The 23210-nt window shown below is 35.4% G+C and overlaps 1 protein-coding gene across 1 annotated transcript in view; it reads left to right on the top strand.

The window, feature by feature from the left end:
• Positions 1 to 22922, top strand: part of LOC123524475 (uncharacterized) — a 69554-nt gene extending 46632 nt beyond the window's left edge. Inside the window, exons 6-7 of the mRNA XM_045302690.2 lie at positions 21235 to 21329; positions 22812 to 22922. Coding sequence (XP_045158625.2) covers positions 21235 to 21319 — 85 coding nt within the window. The 3' untranslated portion in view covers positions 21320 to 21329; positions 22812 to 22922. The remainder of the gene's footprint in view (positions 1 to 21234; positions 21330 to 22811) is intronic.
• The last annotated feature ends 288 nt before the right edge of the window (positions 22923 to 23210 follow it).

Genomic DNA, 23210 nt, shown 5'->3' on the forward strand with positions numbered 1-23210 from the left:
GTAGGTAGACCTGTGGATATACCATAGGTAGACCTGTGGTTGTACTATAGATAATCATAGGTAGACCTGTGGTTATACCATAGGTAGACCTGTGGTTATACCATAGATAACCATAGGTAGACCTGTGGCTGTACTATAGATAGACCTGTGGTTATACCATAGGTAGACCTGTGGTAATACCATAGGTAGACCTGTGGTTATACCATAGATAACCATAGGTAGACCTGTGGTTATACTATAGATAGACCTGTGGTTATACCATAGGTGGACATGTGGTTATACCATAGGTAGACCTGTTGATATACCATAGGTAGACCTGTGGATAAACCATAGGTAGACATGTGGTTATACCATAGGTGGACATGTGGTTATACCGTAGGTAGACCTGTGGATATACCATAGGTAGACCTGTGGATAAACCATAGGTAGACATGTGGTTATACCATAGGTGTCCAGTTGATGTACCATAGGTAGACCTAAGGATATACCATAGGTAGACATGTGGTTATACCATATGTAGACATGTGATCATACCAAGAGAGGTAGACATGTGTTTATACCATAGGTGATCATGACATTGTGTTCATACAAAGATCGGTAGACATGTGGTTATATCTTATGTAGACATGTGATCATACCAAGAGAGGTAGACATGTGTTTATACCATAGGTGGACATGACATTGTGTTCATACAAAGATCGGTAGACATGTGGTTATACCTTATGTAGACATGTGATCATACCAAGATAGGTAGACATGTGGTTAATCCATAGGTGGACATGTGGTTATACCATAGGTATTACCGTATAAGTACTTATTTCTGCGGGCTTAATATTCTGCGATTTTTTCAAAATGGGGCGGTATTAAATTTCCGCGTACCTTATTTCTGCGGTGTCTTCCTTCTCACGTTGATTGGATTTATTTCTGGGGTTCTGTATTCAACGGTTGTTTCATTAATTTCAAATAGACAGGTATATATTTTGTTGTTATTTTGACAGTTATATTGGCTTCCGGATTGAAAATAAAAGTTGAGGAATACTAATGTGGCATCGTCATCATCACATAATGTTGAATGTTAAATAAAAACGCAAGAAAACAGTCATTTTATAAATACAGTCATTCCAAACAGACACGAAAACTGCTTGAATCTTTTTTTCAAACATTCTCATCTGTGCATTGTAACGGCATGATAACTTTTGTTAATCACGCCTTTTTTCAAGTCCCATACAAATAACGGTCAGATCAGTTAACAATAGACACAAAGGATACAATGGATTGTGTTTGTCACATAATTTAAGAAAATTGAAACTGGCAGCTGACTGCTCAGTAGTGAACGAAAATCAAAACAAATTTTATGTTTTTATTATTTTTATTCAACAGCAAAACAATAATAAAACAGTTCTATTATATTACGGCTACTACTAGATTTTTTAAACTTGCTTCGTCGGCCTTTGGCTACATGTGGGACAAAGGCCGATAACGCTGTCGGACATTGTCTTATACTTAACCGGATTATAATAGTGGCTTGTATCATAGTATCGCGGCATGTTAGGACAAAATTTTCTGCGGATTTTAAATCTGCGGTCTTGTTGTCTTCCGCAGAAAAAACGCAGAAATAAAGTTCCCGCAGAAAAAAGTACTTATACGGTATGTGGACAATGAGATTATGCCTGTCATATAAATCCTTAACCTTTAGGCCATACCAAATTGATTAATAGTTCTTCGGAAAATTTTCAAAAAAAATAGGAGGGAGCGAGCGAAATCTTTATTTTATTTATTTTTATGCCCCCGAAGGGAGGCATATAGTTTTTGAACGGTCTGTCAGTCTGTCGGTCTGTCCGCAATTTTCGTGTCCAGTCCATATCTTTGTCATCCATGGATGGATTTTCAAATAACTTGGCATGAATGTGTACTACAGTAAGACGACGTGTCACGCGCAAGACCCAGGTCTGTAGCTCAAAGGTCAAGGTCACACTTAGACGTTAAAGGTCATATTTCACGATAGTGCATTGATGGGCGTGTCCGGTCCATATCTTTGTCATTCATGCATGGATTTTAAAATTATTGGGCATGAATATGTACCACAGTAAGACGACGTGTCGCGCGCAAGACCCAGGTCTGTAGCTCAAAGGTCAAGGTCACACTTAGACGTTAAAGGTCATATTTCATGATAGTGCATTGATGGGCGTGTCCGGTCCATATCTTTGTCATTCATGCATGTATTTTAAAATAACTACGCATGAATGTGTGGCACAGTAAGATGATGTGTCGCGCGCAAGACCCAGGTCCGTAGGTCAAAGTTCCTAAACTCTAACATCGGCCATAACTATTAATTCAAAGTGCCATCGGGGGCATGCGTCATCCTATGGAGACAGCTCTTGTTTTCTCAATTTTGATTTTTTCAGAGGCGGGTAGATTTTACATGGAGCGAGCGGGTGTTTTTTTTTGTTTTTTTTTTGTTGCTTGGACCCTTGAGAAGGCAGTTATCATTGTACATGAAGTTAACATTTCTTTAGAAATAACACAGAAATCAATTATTAACAGTGTGACAAACACAGTAGATAGCCTTTCTGTATGTTTTAAAGACTACAGGAATGATTTTGCAAATGAATTCTTGCCAAAATTCACTTAATCACTTTTTTTCTATTTTGTATCTATAATTACTAGGGATGAGTGTTTAATTTTCAATTTTGATTTTTCTACATCAATCTGAAGGTGTGCCTATTTTAGTATTTAACGGCAGAAAATGAGGAATATTTAAGACAAAACAGACTCCTGAGTGGACTAACATATCTCCTGAAACCCAGTTAGATGGCTTCAACACATGAGCAACTTTGTGCCCCTAGTGAAACTCCAACCCATCGAGGTGAGGGGAAATTAATAAACCACTTGACCAGTGGGACCAAACAGAGTTGGGCATACAAATGCTTTGACATTGCTCGAATCCCATTGGAATAATTTCTTAACAGATCAGGCCAGCTTAAGTTTTTTTAGTAGATGTTCTTTCAGTCAAAAATGGTAACAGACGGACAAAGAATGATCCCAACATGCCCCCCTTAAAAGTGTTATTTATTGTGATTTGATTGATATAGAAATTTAGAGTTGAGGAGGTCTGTTCTTTTCAGTTTCTTTCATTGAATCAATTTGCAGCCAATTAATATACAAACATGTGCAGGGAAATCTGGGGTTATAAAAGGACAGATTTTGTTAAAAATTATTTTTATATATACAAGGATGGGATCAAAAGTAATGCCACTGGCTATTGATAACTGCTATTTTTAGCGCGAGTACAAAATTCATGCCTTGCACGTGTTCCCCATTGTAATAGCTTTCAATTGACGTATTAACTATACATGTAGACACAATATCTCGCTCACAATTCACATTTGCACAAACCCTACTCGTAGGCGGTTAGGCAAAATGGTTGGTAAAAGTGTAAAAAATGCGAACGAAATTAGGTCTTACATTAAGACTTGCACTTCACTCTGAAGAGGTTCAAAGGACATTTATGCTGACATATGTGCTGTTTATGGTAGTAATGAAATGTCCTTTTCCACAGTTTGCAGATGGGTTAGAAAATTTTGTGCAGGCGTGGAGTCTGTCAAAAATGCGCCTAAAACTGGTCGACCTAAGTCTGCAAGTAGTCCAAGGATTGTTGAAAAAATCAAACAAATAGTACTTTCTGACGCAAGATATACTTCTCAGCAGATTGTGGACATGGTTGGCATTTCAAAAGCATCTGTGTTGCGCATTCTGCTAAATATTTTGAAATTGAAGAAGAAAAGTGCTAGGTGGGTTCCGCATTTGCTCACTGATGAGCAAAAACGCACGTGCGTTAAGATGGCGCGCAAGCTTTTGAAAAGGTTTCCAGGATAGGATAAAAAAACATTTATGAATGTAGTAACAGGTGATGAGTCTTGGATACATTTCTTCGAACCGCATGGAAAAATTAGTAACCGAGTATGGCTCACCAAAAATGCCAGAAGGCTTTGCATTGCCAAAAGGATTGCAAGTGTGAAAAAGGTTATGTATGCCATATTTTTCACTACTAAAGGTCTCGCCATCCAGGTTCCTGTACCTAAAGGCAAATCAGTGAATGCCAAGTTTTATAAGAAAAAAGTTCTTAAAAAGCTTCTCAAGTATTTCCAGAAACGTCGACCAAAGACAGGTATCCTAGGCATCCATTTGTTACATGACAACACCTCGAGTCACAAGGCTGGGATTGCGACGTCGTTTTTGAATGAACAGGGAGTATATGTTCTAGAACACCCACCCTATTCTCTGGATCTAGCCCCCTGTGACGTTTTCCTTTTCCCTCGTCTCAAGAAAAAGCTTGCAGGCAGAAAATATACATCCCGCCAAAAGTTGGGGGCCGCCATATTTAACCTCCTTAGTGATATATCTGAAAAAGACTATCAGAAAGCTTTTAAGGATTGGATTAAAAGATTGAGACATTGTGTATCAGTCAAAGGAGATTACTTTGAAGGTTTGAAATAAAGATTTTCTTAATCCAACCTTTAGCTCTCATTTAACACCATTGGTTGCATTACTTTTGATCCCACCCTCGTACACTAGTACTTATTTGAAAAGCTAAACAATTTTTAAATTGACTAAATGCATTTTGATAGAATATCTGACTGCTGTACTAAAGAAGTTATATATTATCTACTTTCAAAAAGATTTAGGCCGAGATAATGTAACGGCTCAGTCAGGATCTGTGAACAAACTTTTTTTTAACGATAGCAATCGGCTTTGGCTCTAAATGTAACATACTGAACTGAACAACTGACAACAAATGGTTTGAAAACTTTATATCTGAACAATAGTTCTATGTTTAATCCAAATATTTTTAATTGCATTCTTGTCACTCGTGCACGTCTTACAGATCAGGCTTCATTCTTTTCAATGTATTGAACAATCGTAGAACGTGCCTGCTTCATCACCTACCGGCACATCGAAGACAACGTGTGACACTAGCATAGACACTCGAGATTTAAAACAAATGATGAACAACACCATAATTCCTGACTTTTTGAGTTTGGGTCATCAGCTACATGTATAATAGACGCATGAAATCCGATCAATATCGCTTTGATGCATTAAAACAGCGATAAAACCTGTTTTTCCGTTATCATTCCGGACCGCGTATTCAGAAAAAAAAAAATATTTCGGAGATTTTTTATATACGTGCGGGCGGGTGAATTTTTTTTCTTTTTCTCGGGAATGAAATTATTGATGCGGTCGTTCCAAGGAACGACATATCAATTTGGAATGGCCTTATCCTGCTTTTCTAAAATGGACAGGTCCATCATTCAATTGGGACAATACCATTTATTATTCAAGGGGGTGTTCACTGAAAATTTACTGACTGAATAGCGAATAGTGTGGACCATGATCAGCCCACACGGACTTGCAGGCTGATCATGGTCTGCACCAGTTGCAGGCTAAAGGTTAAACTGAACTGACATATACAGGTTTCCTTAGCATTTAAGTTTCTTAAAATGGGCTTGACCACTTTTATTTAGTTTAAGTGAAATGACCTGTCCTGTCACATGGCCTTCTTGAATAGAACACTCATTTGATGTTTACCTTAAATCATATGGGAAAGGGGTCATTTATGTTACTGTTGGTACAGTCTTGCATTGGGTTGAATTTTTGATGTTAAGGTTCATATTTCAGTACTTCTCTTCTTAATTTGTTAAGTGGAACATCTGTTTAACTGAAAGTAAATTGATTTAAATTCTTTGATTTCAGACCCACATACATGTTCTTATCTTTACATCAAGGTGTCACGTGTTTATTGGTACCATCATTGTTATCTGTTGTATACTTAGACAGACGTCTAAAATTCCCCTTCATATTTTGGCAGTATATTCAATATTATATTATTAACACTTTTCACATTTTAAGAAGATATGTTTTGTAAATAATTGTTATCATTAACAAATTCTCAGTTAAGTGATTTGTCTTTCTTGTTTTATCAGTTCAGAGTAGTCCTAAGGCAGGGTTATTCCCAGGCCCTTTCAGCCGCGCGCAGTGCCCAGCTTAAATATCTTATTGCCCGACTATATAATTTCAATATATAAATTTTCATGTATATATCTTATCACCTGTAAACATAAACAGCCAATAATTACCTGTTTTGATTATGCCTGAAGGCAAAATTTACTGATCATCGGGCCCCTGTCAAAATTGCCCAAAGAACTGAAATCCATGCAGAACTTTCTTTGCCATGGTAACCAAAAGGAAAATCTTTAAAAATCTTCTTGTCAGAAACTGTTATATGGCTATATTGTAAATTTCAAAAATCTTCTTTAAAACCACAGGGCAGATTTACACTAAACTTCACAGAAATGATCCTTGGGTGACCCCCTATCAAAATTGCTGAAAGAATTAAAATCCATTTAGAACTGTGGTTGCCATGGCAACCGAAAGGAAAATCTCTGTTAGCCAGATTTCAAAAATATTTTGTAGAAATGATCTCTAGGTGACTCTCTACCAAAATTGCTTAAGCTGTTCTATTTTGGTTAAAAACATGGCTACCAGGGGGCGGGGCTTATTTTCCTTATATGGTTATATTGTAAATTTCAAAACTCTTCTCTAAAACCTGAAGACCTAGAGCTAAGATATTTGGTATGTGGCATTGTCTAGTGGACTTTTTCCAAGATTGTTCAAGTTATGATCCCAGGGCCAATATTGGCACCATGCCGTGGTCCCTTGAATTTACATAGAGTTCTATAGAAAAACAAAAAATGTTCTTCTCTTAAACTGAGAGGCACACAGCTTAGATATTTTACATGTGGCATTGTGTAGTGGTCCTTTACTAAGATTGTTCAAATCATGGCCCAGGGTCCATTTAAAGCCCCACCCCAGGGTCTCTTAGTTTTTAGCTCACCTTTCAAAAAGTGACAAGGTGAGCTTTTGTGATCGCGCGGCGTCCGTCGTCCGTGCGTGCGTCCGTGCGTAAACTTTTGCTTGTGACCACTCTAGAGGTCACATTTTTCATGGGATCTTTATGAAAATTGGTCAGAATGTTCACCTTGATGATATCTAGGTCAAGTTTGAAACTTGGTCACGTGCAGTCAAAAACTAGGTCAGTAGGTCTAAAAATAGAAAAACCTTGTGACCTCTCTAGATATCATATTTCTCGATGGATCTTCATGAAAATTGGTCAGAATGTTCACCTTGATGATATCTAGGTCAAGTTCGAAACTGGGTCATGTGCGGTCCAAAACTAGGTCAGTAGACCTAAAAATAGAAAAACCTTGTGACCTCTCTAGAGGCCATATTTTTCATGGGATCTGTATGAAAGTTGGTCTGAGTGTTTATCTTGATGATATCTAGGTCAAGTTTGAAACTGGGTCAACTGCGGTCAAAATCTAGGTCATTAGGTATAAAAATAAAAAAACCTTTTGACCTCTCTAGATGCCATATTTTTCAATGGATCTTCATGGAAATTGGTGAGAATGTTCACCTTAATGATATCTAGGTCTATTTCGAAACTGGGCCATTTGCGGTCAAAAACTAGGTCAGTAGGTCTAAAAATGGAAAAACCTTGTGACCTCTCTAGAGGCCATATTTTTCATGATATCTTCATGAAAATTGGTGAGACTGTTCATCTTGATGATATATAGGTCAAGTTCATAACTGGGTCACGTGCCTTCAAAAACTAGGTCAGTAGGTCAAATAATAGAAAAACCTTGTGACCTCTCTAGAGGTCATCTTCATGAAAATTGGTCAGAATTTTTATCTTGATGATATCTAGGTCAGATTCAAAACTGGGTCACATGAGCTCAAAAACTAGGTCACTATGTCAAATAATAGAAAAAACGATGTCATACTCAGTTCAAAACTGTGTCATGTGGGGACAGGTGAGCAATTCAGGACCATCATGGTCCTCTTGTTAGATTGTGGGATAGTCTATTTTAAGTAGATGTAGTGCATTAAATTCTTTCACAAACTAACGCACTTAAAACCTTACAATTCGAGTTTTGATAACAATTTTATATCTATTTATGAACCTTAACTATGTTACATTTTTCATGGTGTTAGAAAACATCAAAATAAATCGTGAAGATACAATTAATTTTGACAAACGTTAAAAGGATGCCATTGTATATCCCTAAATTCATAATAGAATTTTCATTTTATAAACGGTCACGTAAAGGTAAACGTGTGATAATCGGTATTTACTTTGTTTCCATTTACAAATTGCTTCAAAAGTAATGAAGTTTTCTCCAGGCATAATCTGTATTTAGCTCACCTGTCACACAGTGACAGGGTGAGCTTTTGTGATCGCCCTTCGTCCGTCGTCCCTCCATCCACAATTTCTTGTGAACACCATAGAGACCACATTTTGCAAGCAATTTTGATCAAACTTGTACAAAACTTGTATTGGCATGATATCTCTGTTCCTTTCGAAAATTGGCCAGATCCCATCATGGGTTCTAGAGTTATTGTCCCTTAAAGGGCCAGAATTTGCGTGCGAGAGTGCGTCAACAATTTGTTGTCTGCACAATAGTGGTTTCATTTATGATCTTATTTTAACCAAACTTGCACACAACTTGTGTCACTGTAAGATCTTGGTTCCTTTCTTGAACTGGCCAGGTCCCATTATAGGTTCCAGAGTTATGGCCCCTGAAAGGGCCAAAATTAGCTGTTTTGACCTTGTCTGCACAGTAGCAGCTTCATTTATGATTGATTTTAACCAAACTTGCACACGACTTTTATCGCCATAAGATCTCGTTTCCTTTTTATACGCCCGAAGGGACATATTGTGTTATCGCCTCAGTGTCCGTCTGTCTGTCTGTTGGTTAGCAATTTCCCTTCCGCTCTGTAACTCTTGAACCCCTTGAAGGATTTCAAGGAAACGTGAAACAAATGTTCACCTCATCGAAACGATGTGTAAAGCACATGTTTCAGATGGCTCACTTCAAGGTCAAGGTCACACTTAGGGATCTTAGATTTATATTTAATTTCTTCCCTTTAAAAACTACTGGCCTGATTTGAAAATAATTTTATTTGAAGTAACTTCAAGAAAATTTCAACTATATTTTCTCATAATTCTTTTGATTGATCTTGATTATGATTTTTTTACCTTCTTGTCCTTAAGTGCTATGATAACAGGCGAGCGATATAGGGCCATTATGGCCCTCTTGTTATATGAGTTATATAGGAAAAAATACTATATAATAAGAATTTTCCATAAGCTTTCCCAGTGTATACTATCAAATGCTTTCTCAAAGTGGATGAAGTTTATGATTAGTTTTTGTTTCCATTTGGTGCACTGTTCTATTATGTTTCTCAAAATAAATATTTGATCACAGCAGCTATTTCCTTTTCTGAATCCTGCCAGTTTGTCTCTTAGTTTGCTGTCTACTGCTGATTTTATTCTGTCAATCAAGATCTTGCAAAATATCTTGCTGGGTATTGATAGCAAGGTGATACCCCTCCAGTCATTGCAGTTGATAAGATCTCCTTTCTTTGGTATTTTAATGATGCTGCCTTCAGACCATGTAGTTGGTATAACATTGCTCTGCCAGATCTTACAGAATAGCGGATGGAGAATATCTGCTGCTAGAGCAGGGTCTGTCTTAATTATACCCCCACCAAACATGTTTGAGGGGGGTATATAGGAGTCAGTTTTGTCGCGTTTGTCGCGTCCCGTCACGTCCCGTCGCGTCCCGTCCCGTCGCGTCCCGAAATCTATTATCTCAGTTATAACCAAATGGATTTGATTCAAACTTAAAATACATGTTCCACCTTATCACCCACATCATGTGACACAAGGTGCATAACTCTTGACACCAAGTTTTCATGAATTATGTCCCCTTTTACTTAGAATTTAAGGTTAATTTTTTTGTATTTTCACTATATCTCAGTTATTACTAAATGGTTTTGATTCAAACTTAAAATAGATGTTCCACCTCATCACCCACATCATGTGACATAAGGTGCATAACTCTGACACAATTTTTTTTATGAATTATGCCCCTTTTTACTTAGAATTTAAGGTTGATTTTGATGTATTTTCACTTTATCTCAGTTACTACTGAATGGATTTGATTCAAACTTAAAATAGATGTTCCACCTCATCACCCACATCATGTGCCCACATCATGTGACACAAGGTGCATAACTCTGACACCAAGCTTTCATGAATTATGTCCCCTTTTACTTAGAATTTAAGGCTAATTTTGTTGTATTTTCACTATATCTCAGTTATTACTAAATGGATTTGATTCAAACTTAAAATAGTTGTTCCACCTCATCACCCAGATGATGTGACATAAGGTGCTTAACTCTGAAATAAATTTTTTATGAATTATGTCCCCTTTTACTTTAAATTTAAGGTTGAATTTGATGTATTTTCACTATATCTCAATTATTACAAAATGGATTTGATTCAAACTTAAAATAGATGTTCCACCTCATCACCCACATCATGTGACACAAGGTGCATAACTCTGACACCAATTTTTCATGAATTATGCCCCTTTTTACTTAGAATTTAAGGTTAATTTTGATGTATTTTCACTATATCTCAATTACTACTGAATGGATTTGATTCAGACTTAAAATAGATGTTCCACCTCATCACCCACATCATGTGACACAAGGTGCATAACTCTGACACTATTTTTCTTGAATTGTGTCCCCTTTTACCTAGAATTTAATGTTAATTTTGATGTATTTTCACTATATCTCATTCTGATTGGCTTAGAGCCAAAGGGAAGTAACCTTTTTAGCTCATCTGATTTTTTGAAAAAAAATGATGAGTTATTGTCATCACTTGAGCGGTTGTCGGCGTCGGCGTCGGCGTTGCCTGGTTAAGTTTTATGTTTAGGTCAGCTTTTCTCCTAAACTATCAAAGCTATTGCTTTGAAACTTGGAATACTTGTTCACCATCATAAGCTGACCCTGTATAGCAAGAAACATAACTCCATCTTGCATTTTGCAAGATTTATGGCCCCTTTTGTACTTAGAAAATATCAGATTTCTTGGTTAAGTTTTATGTTTAGGTCAACTTTTCTCCTAAACTATCAAAGCTATTGCTTTGAAACTTGGAATACTTGTTCACCATCATAAGCAGACCCTGTACATCAAGAAACATAACTCCATCTTGCTTTTTGCAAGATTTATTGCCCCTTTTGGACTTAGAAAATCAGTTTTCTTGGTTAAGTTTTATGTTTAGGTCAGCTTTTATCCTAAACTATCAAAGCTATTGCTTTGAAACTTGCAACACTTGTTCACCATCATAAGTTGACCCTGTACAGCAAGAAACATAACTCCATCCTGAAGATTAATGGCCCCTTTTGGACTTAGAAAATATCAGATTTCTTGGTTAAGTTTTATGTTTAGGTCAACTTTTTCTCTTAAACTATCTAAGCAATTGCTTTGAAACTTGCAACACTTGTTCACCATCATAAGCTGACTCTGTACAGCAAGCAACATAACTCCATCCTGCTTTTTGCAATAATTATTGCCCCTTTTGGACTTAGAAAATCATTTTCTTGGTTGAGTATTATGTTTAAGTCAACTTTTCTCATAAACTATCAAAGCTATTGCTTTAAAACTTGCAACAGTTTTTCACCATCATAAGTGGACACTGTACTTCAAAAACATAACTCTATTCTGCTTTTTGCAAGAATGATGGCCCTTTTTAGACTTAGAAAATCATGGGTAGGACAATATTTCTGTTACACAAAAAAAATCAGATGAGCGTCAGCACCCGCAAGGTGGTGCTCTTGTTTAACCTTTGTACTGAGTTTCTTCCCCTTAAATTCCAGGAATTAGTCTATTTTTAGAAATCCTATTTTTAGATTTTCAATCTTTTTTATTATAAGTCCTATGTAAAAAGTAAAAACATTTTTCCGTGGTAACATGGGTCGGTAAGACACTTCTTTGTATTCACTTTTAGTGTATCTCTAATATTAGAGATTTAATATATTTACTAGTATTACTATACTAGTATTATACTAGTATTACTTATATGTGGAAGCCCAGGATGAAGTACTCCAAAGTATTTTTAAGATTCCTTATGGTTGCCATTCTTCTGTGACAAGACCGTATGGTGGGGGTATGAGTCACTCCTGTGACAGTTCTAGTTATTTCTGCTGGCAACGGGTCGTTTTGGGGTGGCGGGGGGTCTATTGTTCTTTAAACCTTAAATTGCTCTTTCTTCTTTCCTAGGAGTTTCTTCATCAATGTCTAAATCAGATTTTGCTTCTGTTATATCTGCTGTGTTAACTGGGTCTGGGCGATTCAGAACTTTCTCAAAATGCTCTTTCCATCGCCTGTCTTGTTCATTAATCTGGGTCATGTTGGGTCAAAAACAAGGTCACCAGTCTAATCAAAGGAAAAGCTTATTAACATTCTAGAGGCCACAGTTGTGATCAAATCTTTATGAAACTTGGTCAGAATGTTTGTCTTGATGATCTCTAGGTCAAGCTTGAAACTGGGTCATATGGGATCAAAAATTAGGTCAATAAGCCAGATCAAAGGAAAATCTTGTTAACACTTTAGAGTCCACAGTTTGAGTTTGAAACTCATGAGAATTAGTCAGAATGTTTGTCTTGATGACCTCTAGGTCAGGTTCGAATCTGGGTCATGTAGGATCAAAAGTTAGACCACCCTGTGAAATCAAAGGAAAAGCTTGTTAACACACTGGAGGCCACATTTATGACCCTATCTTCATGAAGCTTGGTCAGAATATTATTTTGATGATCTTTAGGCCAAGGATGAAACTGGGTCATGTGGGGTCAAAAGCTAGGTCACTAGGTCAGATCAAATGAAAATCTTGTTAACACTCTAGAGTCCACAGTTTGAGTTTGAAACTCATGAGAATTAGTCAGAATGTTTGTCTTGATGACCTCTAGGCAGGTTCAAATCTGGGTCATGTGGGGTCAAAAATTAGACACCCTGTCAAATCAAAGGAAAAGCTTGTTAGCACTCTAGATGCCACATTTATGAGCCTATCTTCATGAAACTTGGTCCTAATATTTATTTTGACCATCTTTAGGCCAAGTTTGAAACTGGGTCATGTAGGGTCAAGAACTTGGTCACTAGGCCAGATCAAAGAAAAATCTTGTTAACACTCTAGAGACTGCATTTGAAGAAACTCATGAGAATTTGTCAGAATGTTTGTCTTGATAACCTCTTGGTCTAAATAGAATCTGGGTCATGTGGTGTCAAAAATAGGTCGCCTGATCAAAAATCAAAGAAAAACCTTGTATATGCAATAGGGGCTGCATTTTACACTAGATCTTCATGAAATTTGATCAGATTGTTTGTCTTGATGAAATCTAGGTCATGTTCGAATATGGGTAATCTTGGGTCAAAAATTAGGTTACCAGGTCAAATCAAAGAAAATGCTTGTTTACTCAAGAGTCCACATTTTTGGTCAAATATTAGTGAAAATTGGTCAGAATATTTGTCTTCATGAAATCTCAGACAGATTAAAAATAGGTCAAGTGGTGTCAAAAACTGGGTCACTAGGTCAAACATGTTTACACTGTTATGGTGTATTAATACTCAGGTGAGCGACCTAGGGCCATCTTGGCCCTCTTGGTTAATAAAACTACACTGAAAAGCGATGGACTGAGTAAGTTTGCAGACAAGGCACATCAATTCTGAAAGGGCCTAAATTGTCCACCTGTCATCTTGTTGCATAGCTGTATGATTGAATGCAGGGATGGGTGGGTGGCTGGGGGCTAGAGGAAAGAAGGTAATTTGGTTGTTGTGGGTCTTTTATAATAAATAAGTTGTATTGAAGTCTTGTTGTTACAGTACTTTGCACTTCACTCCTGTTAAGATATAGTATGTTTTGGCAATGAACTTTTAACAAACTTTTAAAACCTTTCAGAATTTATAAACATAGCATTAGTGTGAACCAAATCATTCTGTATTTACAAATAAGTTTGTAATTTAGGCCACATCAGATTGAAAAAATGTTTAGGAGATTTTTTTTCTGGAAAAATTGAGGCTACAAGCAAAATTTGTTTTTGAAGATACAAAGGGTGAAGAAAGCTATCTTTCTTGTTTTGGCTCTTGTATATATGAAGAAGACCTTAAAATAATCAAAGCCCTAAAAGGACTGATAACCAGTGCTTACTGAGTGATATTTCAACTGATACACCTGAAGAATCAACATTTCATTGTGCATAGACCGCTTATGATTTGAACAATGTTGGTAGAGGTCCACTAGACAATGCTACATAGACAATATCTAAGCTCCATGCATTGTGGTTCAAGACAAGAAGATTTTTAAAGGTTTTCCCTATACAACTCTATGTAAAACTAAGTTTGTCCCAGGGTGAGGCCAATTACAACCCTAACCCTAAACCCTAGAGCAGAGTGATTCAGAATATTTCAAATGAGAATATAAAGTTCATAATTATTCTAGAATCCATTGCTGCTTGTTTTTGTCGTTTAAAACAGCAGTCCTCAGTTGCTCACACACTCACACAATACCAAGATTATAAAAAATAAATATGGGAATATTTTTTTACACATCCAAAATATTTGTGTGATGCTGTCACATAGAAATAGAAGGAAAACCCAAACAGCATGAGGTTGAAACTTGGTAGTTGATTTAGAGCTATAGGCAATTGCTAAAGCACTGGCTAAAAAGTACAACCCTTAACATTAATTGTAATTATGGAGGGATTGAGAAAACATTGGAGTCACAAAGAGCAAGTGGAAATGCTTGAGGCTTGAGTATAATCAAATAATGTATATTTTTGAAAATGTATAACATACAACATTGCATAACTTTTAATCATTAAGGTTTTACAGTAAATATTCACATCACATATCTGAGCATTTTTTCTGTCCTTCTGAATTTTTGTTGTGTATATTTCAAAAAGTATTTGACCCAGGATATAAAACCTCAGGGAATTATCATTCAGTATGTGAAGTTGTGCACCTGGTGTTGTAAGTGGGATTTCACACATCTAGACTAGAGTTATAGCCCTCGACTTATGCATAAAATGAGCCTAAAAGTTTGTGTCACATGTATCTCAAAAAGAATTTGTCCTAGGATTATGAATATTATAGGAATATTATTCAGCATATGAAGTTGTGCACCTAGGGTTTTGTTTGAGATTTTAATCATCCAGACCAGAGTCATTACCCTTGACTCAGTAAAAAATATGTATAAGAGAGCATAAAACTTATATAGTGTCACATGTATCTTAAAAGGATTTGACCCAGGGTCAGGAAACATCATAGGAATATTATTCAGCATGTGAAGTTGTGCACCTGAGGTTTTGTTTTGGATTTCAGTTATTCAGACCAGAGTTATGGCCCTTATATAGTCAAAAATATGCATATTGGGCATTCAAGTTTGTGTTGCAGAGTAATGAAACTATGTTGGAATATTATTCAACATGTGAAGTTGTGCACCTGAGGTTTTGTTTTGGATTTCAGTTATTCAGACCAGAGTTATGGCCCTTATATAGTCAAAAATATGCATATTGGGCATTCAAGTTTGTGTTGCAGAGTAATGAAACTATGTTGGAATATTATTCAGCATGTGAATTTGTGTACCTGAATTTTGTTTTGGATTTCACTCAACAAGACCTGAGAGTTATGGCCCTGGACGTAATAATTGTCATTATATTCATGAGGTCCCTGACTTGGCAAATAAATATTAACCATTAGTATAATGCAAATTAAGCAAATCTCCTCATTACAAAAATTTTTTTCAGCATATGAAATGGAAATGGCCATATTTACATACATATTAACAAAACTTGATATGTTCTGTGTTTTCTTAATAACATAGGATAGTATAATTATAAGACAGAACAATTTAATTTAGAATGGTATGATAACATTTGTGTTTGCAATGTGTTTAATTAAACAAACATTGACATCTATGCCACTGGATATATATTACATGTAAAGCATTATTTGTTACAAGTAAAGAGTCGTCAGCGTTTTAGCTAATTAGAAGTATTAAAACATCCATACAATTAATACTGTTTGAGATTTATGGTAAACATTTAAAACATACCTGTCTATAGGTAACGCTTTATGATTTGTAACTTTTAGGGATACCTTACTTTTAAATTAAAAAGCCGAAATAAGCTGGTTAACTTTTTTACAATATTGTGAATATAAAACCATGTGAACATACTCAATATTTTAAATTCGCAAAATTTGACCCAGCAAAAATATGTGCTTTTACAGTATGCATTAAGAGCACAAAAGATAGTGTCCCAAGTATCTCAAAAAGTATTTTATCCGGAGACACAGAACATTAGAAGATTGTTTTATAGCATGTGAAATTGTGCACGGAGTGTTCTGTTTGGGATATCACCTTTGATCTTCTTAAAACTGTGTCTGAATGTTTTTTTCTATGAAATCTAGTTCAAGTTCAAAACTGAATTAGCTGTAGTAAAAATCTAGGTCATTAGGTCAAATCATGGAAAGACCTTGTTAACACTCTAGAGCTCACCTTTCACCCTTACCATGCTGGACATGATTGATTCTACCTTTGCGACCAGTGTACATCATAATCAGCATGCACATCCGTGCAGTCTGATCATGATCTGCACTGTTCGCTATTCAGCCAGTATACATGTTCATTATAGAAATTTAGCAGGGTAAGGGTTAAACATAAATCTTTGTCAAATGTTTGTTTCTATAAAATCTAGTTCAAGTTTAAAACTCGTTTACCCGAGGTTTTGAAGTAGCTTTGTAGGTCAAATCGTTCACATTCTAGAGGCAACATTTGATCTTCAGGACACTCTATTAGAGTGTTTGTCTTTTTGATATCTACTTCAGTTTTAAAACTGGATTATCTAGGTCAAAAACTAGGACACTAGGTCAAATTGTTAACAGAAGGCCTCATTAGCTCCGCTATTCGGAGACTAGGGGGGCTATTCTACTTGCCCCGGAGTCGGCGTGACCTTTCTTGGTTAAAGTTTTTCGGCAACCTTTGTTTTTCTGTCATATCTTTGTTACTACCGTCATCCTACGAATATAAGACGCACATTTTTTTACGAGATTCTGGTCTCGAAGGACCGATGCGTCCTATATATGGGGATAGAAAAAGACCAAACATTTCCCCCGACTCAAAAATTAAGAAAATCGATCTTTGTTTACCCCGCGAACCTCTATATTGAAGAGAATTCAAGGGGAGTAAATACCAATGACTCGGGCGTAGCTAATAGCCGGTATCGAGACCCGGCGTCTTAAATTACTTTTGTATAAAATGTAAAATTTAGAGCTCGCGTAAAAAAGATAAATAAATGCTGTTTTTCATTAAAATATATTTTACAACGCATTTCTGTAACTGATCATTAGGTTTTTAACAAGACCTGTAAAACTTTCCATGCATGTTTTCACACATTTTGCATTAAAATACTTGAAACTCCATATCAGCAAAGAGTTACAACAAGAGGAAGATGGCCCTGGTCGCTACCTAAGGAAATCAACATGTAAAAATGTTTACCTGATTATCATGAACAATATCTGACCAAGTTTTCATCAAATGTACTCAAAAAATTTGGTCCTGGATTATGAAATAAGATTTTCCTATAATGTGACCTAGGTTTGTTGGACCTTTATATCGACCAATGTCAATACTCGACCTAAAATTTATCAAGGCATACTATATAGTGTACGACAAAGATTGCAGGTGAAGATCACTGAGAAATATATTCAGCTGTAATTGCACCTGAGGTTTTTCTTTGATTTTTATTGACCAAGTATAGCTTTTGTAATATGCATATAGTGATCCAATGTTGCAAGTAATGACTAGTTGGTATTATTAACTGTGAAGTGTCACCAGTTGTTTGGATCAGTATTCATACAATATCATATGTAAAAAACATATGCTTCATTTGTCAGTAACTATGAATTATTAGTGAATTTGTTTGAATTTGTTTGGACACTCAGGACCTGAGGTTATGGCCCTCAGATAATGCAATATTCAAGAGCCGACTGCATATTTTACCATTAGTAAATCAATTGACCAAATTCTCATGAAATCAATTTTTTTAAAAATAAATAACTGCTATTGCATACACTTAAATTGTTTTCTGTGATTTTTGAACTAGTGACTAGTTTTTATCCAGATGACCATTATTCGAATTAGCAACTATTTTTTCAAGTGTAATACACTCATCTTGCCATAAATATTCATGAGATCAGTTTGAAAAAATACAGCCTCTATTGCATAACACCAAGGATTTTTCTTTGATTTACCTGGTACATTTTGAACCCAGATACCTTTTCGAACTTAGGTTTAATTTTCAGGAACTATTTTAATCAAAATTCATAAGTATCAATTTAAAAATAACAAACCATTGCATACCAAGTTTTTAAACGTGAATTGACCAGTACTGTTTTTGAACCAGATGACCCATTTCGACACATCGGCCAAGTTCATCAAAATATTTATTCTGACACAAAATTCATGAAGATCAATTGATAAAATACACCTTATTCGTACACGAGTGTTTTTCTTGATTTGACCTGTGACTCTATGTGTTTGACCGAGATGACCCATTTTCGAATTCAGCCTAGAATTTCATAAAAGCAATCATTTGATCAAATCATGAAGACATTGAACAATACAGCCTTATCCATACACACAGGTTTTTCTTGATTTGACCTAGTGACCTAGTTTTTGATCCAGATGACACCATTTCGAATCGCCTAGATTTCTATTCAACAGTTATCATTTCTGACTAAAATTACATGAAGTAAAAAAATTGAAAATACAGCCTCTTATCGCATACACAAGTTCAATTCCTTTGATTTGACCTAGTTTGTGGAACCTGTTATTGCTGAGATGAACCATTTTCGACTCGGCCTAAGATTTTCTTAAGTTATCATTTTGACCAACTATTCATAGTAAGATTCAAATTGTAAAAAACCTCTCTACTCGCTATCACAGGGTTATTTCTTTGATTTGACCCAGTGGACCCTAGTTAATTTTGCAACCCTTGATTGACCCATTCTTTGAACTCATCTAGATTTCATCAAGGTTATGCCATTTGACCAATATGTCTGAAGAGAGTTAATATGATAGAAAATACAGCCATTCGCACACACAAAGGTTATTTCTTTGATTTGACCTAGGAACCTATATTTGACAAGATCGGAGATACCACATTCGAACTCGGGCTAGCTAATAGTCATCAAGGTTAATTCTGACTCAAATAATTTAAGTGAGTTAATTGAAAATACAGCCTTTATGTCATTAACATAATATGTTACAACGACTGAACTGACAAGGTTAGACGAGGACCCGGACTATTGAGCGTTTCATGAAAAACTCACTGAGCATCCATCAGGTGAGCTAAAAATAAATGTATTTTACACTTCTTTGATATCAGGTAGCCCGGAAATCGATTATCTGATCTTCAAACATAATTTTGATAGTTGTCTATAATCCTCTTGTTCATCGAGAAATTCACGCCCGAGGCATTACTTATCTTACACCTACTGTCACAATCTGCAAACAATTAACCGTTTAATCATAAAATTATGTCATTTTACCACCACGTGCCAAAGTGTACTTACGTTTTCACTGGCGTCAATATTCATGGAGTGGTCAGAGGATGCGGCAGTTTAGTGCTTACACAGAGTTTATGCTTTTCAGTTTAAATACTTGCCACAACATCCAAAAACATCGACAATGATTAAGCAAAAACCAGCGAGTTCGTAGAAACTATAGCGAATTTCAGACAAACATAAATTCGGATAAGTGAAAAGTATTTTTCCAGAATTCTGCTGATATTTTTTCACTGCGTCCTATACACGAGTGCGACCTATATTTGGCCGATTACGGTATTGCTTGTATCTTACTGTAACTTTACATAAACATTGTCCAGTATACAAACAAAGTATATACAGGGGCTGGGTCCATTATACCCAAGGTCAAGGTCACCAAGGTGTTATACTTAGGTTATTTTTAAGGTTAAAGTTTTTCGGCAACCTTTGTTTTTCTGTCATATCTTTGTTACTATTGCTTATATCTTACTGTAAGTTCACATAAACATTGTTCAGCAAACAAACAAAGTATCTGCAGGGGCTGGGCCCATTATACCCAAGGTCAAGGTCACAAAGTTGTTATACTTGGAATTAATTTCATGTTAAATTTTTTCCAAAGCTTCGTTTATAGACATATCTTTGGTACTTTAAAAGATAATGACTTGAAATTAAAAATATTTCTTTATAATCATCATCTGCATGTGTGGTTACAAACCCCATAACTCTAATTGTATTTTTGACAGAATTTTGCCCCTTTTGTACTTAAAGTTTTTTTTGCAATCTTCGCTTTCTGGATATAACTTTAATGCAATATAAGATAAAGAATTGAAACTTAAAATGTATCTTTATCATCATCATCTGCATTTGTGGTAACAATCCCCATAACTCTGATTTGTATTTTTGACCAAATTATGCCTCTTTCATACTTAAATTTTTTAACAAACTTCGTTTTCTGGACATAACTTTGGTACTATATAAGATAATGACTTGAACTCAAAATATATCTTTACCATCATCATCTGCATGTGTGGTAACAATCCCAATAACTTTAATTTGTGTTCTTGACAGAATTATGCCCCTAGGTGTATCTTCCTTTTAAAGTAGAGGTCTCTTATTGAGACATATATTCATTTTACTGTCAAATCGCCGAATAGTGGAGCGCGCTGTCTTATTGTTTTTGTTCGATCTTCCTAAAATCTAGGATAGATTTGTTACTGTGTCACTAAAGTAAAAAAAATTGGTCATTAGGTCAAATCATAGAAAAACTTTGTTTTAACACTTTAGAGGCCAGGTTATCAACTTCATAATCATAATCTGTTTTAGAATGTTTGTCAGTATAATATCTAAGTCAAGTTTAGGTCAAAAACTATGTGCCTAGGTCAAACTCTTGAAAAAAATGGTTAATGATCTATCTGATTTTCAAAAAGCAAAAAAATTTAATGATGGTCCATGAAATCTAGACCAAATTAGGTACTTTGTTATCTGTGGTAAGAACTAGGTCAGGTGAACCGATACAGGGCCTTCATTTCCCTCATGTTTATACACAGATTTTACATCCATGATTCAGTGTGTCATTATATACTTATTTTCAAAGGTGAAAAGTCAAGGTCAGGGAAGCAACTTAGGCCCTCCATGGCTCTCTTGTTATTAGTTTTTGTTCTTTAGTAGTTAAAGATTTAAAGCAGATTTTAGATATATTATATATTTATTGTTTTATATTTTCAGCTGTGAGAAGGTGATAGCAGAGCTGTTGTCAGAGAATGATCAGAGGGAGAGTTTTGGTGTCAATGTTACACTGATGGATCATTAACTTGATTATTGTGCGTTGATATGCAGCATATTTTCCCTCAGAATCTGATACTTAATGCTTGTGTGGGGTGTTGCACAGAAATGACATGCTCAAGTCTGAATACTAGGGATGGCAACAAATATTCGAATATTCGTTTCATTACATGAATATTCTTATACTGTTTTTACTATTTGAATATTTGAAAAAAAAATCATGACAAATAAATAAAAGCTAAGTGAAAGAACCAAAATGTTTCTTTATTTACTATGCTAGACATATTATTTTGTATATTAGCGAGCTGCTGTTGTGATGACAGGGTACCTTGTAGTTAACTTAATACTATTGTCACAAAATGATACAAATTGGTTACAAATAACCTTGTTTACAGTAAGTGGGAACTGGATCTAATGACTAGGATTTCAATCAAAGACTATCAAAGATGTATTTGAGTAAAGAAAAATACCATAAAGTGTAGAAATTAGTGAACTGTAATGCATTTTTGAGGTAAATCGCATCATTCAATCGATATGACTAAAATAATTTTCACAAAATGTTACGAGTAAATGCATTTTGTACAGTAAACAAAGTTCTCAGTAATGCGACAAGAAGTGTTCTTAAGCCAAATATTTCTTTAGATTGTCCTCATTAGACACTTCGGCAATTTAAAATGTTCATTATATTAAGTTTATCTTCTGTCAAACTGCTAGCTATGTCTTCTGCCGTTTGGAAGTATGTTACATGATCATCCGATAAAAAGTCAGCTTTGTGTAATATAATATGTTAGGAGAGAACCTTACTTACATGTATGTAGGGGCTATGTTCCTTTAAGAAATAAAACTTACAAATTTAATCTAAATAAAGACAGATTACAAAAGATGAAAAAGTGATGAAAACGATTGTCTTAATTCATCAATGAATCATTTCCAGTGTAAAAGAAAGTAGAATTTGTGCAAGTTATTGATTAGGGTATGATAAACACCTAAATTTTCTAGTTGTTTTGTTGATCAATTGATGACCAAATAATTGAATATTCGTGTAGAAAGGTTGACCGAATATTTGAAAACCAAAATTGCTATTCGTTGCCATCCCTACTGAATACCTCATAGTTTAACTTGTCTTATAAGGGGAGCAGTGGTCTAGTGGTTGGTGTTGGCCACTCAGCCCTGTGGTTGTGTTTGAGCTCCACTGTGGTCATGGCCACTCCTCATAGCTGACACCGGTACTGAGGTGTCCAAGAAGTGAACTCAAGCTTTCGTCACTTTAAAGTAATAAATTAGTATAAACTAACTTTTCTTATTACCATCACTGAGGAGATGTTTAGAACTTAAACTACCAACTATAAAGATATTGCTGTAAAATCGAAGTAATTCCACCACCTTTGATTCAAGTGGGGAAGTTTTGATTTACTTGCATAGAAGATAGAGGCTCAGCACCTATATAAACTAAAATACTGTTAAAAATGTTGTATATCTGTATGATGCTTGTTTTAAAATTCTTAATCCTTTTTTTTTAGGCTGCTGGAATTTTGAGAAATGAAAGTATTTGTATTAGATGGCTTGTATCATGCACTATCGGCATTGGAATCTGCAGCCTTTAATAATCTACACAATACTAAATATTTTCATTTTATTGTTTTGTTTTTTGTTTGAAAGGTAAGTGTTTTATGTAACAGTTTGATATTGCCTAACAATTCAGCATTAATATACAACTTTCAAAATGGCAATACATCTACCATTTGACAGAGAGAGTCTTAACAATAAGTGAGCATTTACATTTTAATTGCTATGTTGTATAGATTTATTATTTTGATAATTTATAATGTCCACACCTTGGTTAAAGTTTTGATTTACTATATCTTTAGCTCAGGAATTACTTGATGGATTTGTTTCAGACTTAAGAGAGTTATTCCTCA

The sequence above is a fragment of the Mercenaria mercenaria genome, chromosome 3 (genome assembly GCF_021730395.1).
Source record: "Mercenaria mercenaria strain notata chromosome 3, MADL_Memer_1, whole genome shotgun sequence".
In the NCBI taxonomy this organism is placed as follows: Eukaryota; Metazoa; Mollusca; class Bivalvia; order Venerida; family Veneridae; genus Mercenaria; species Mercenaria mercenaria.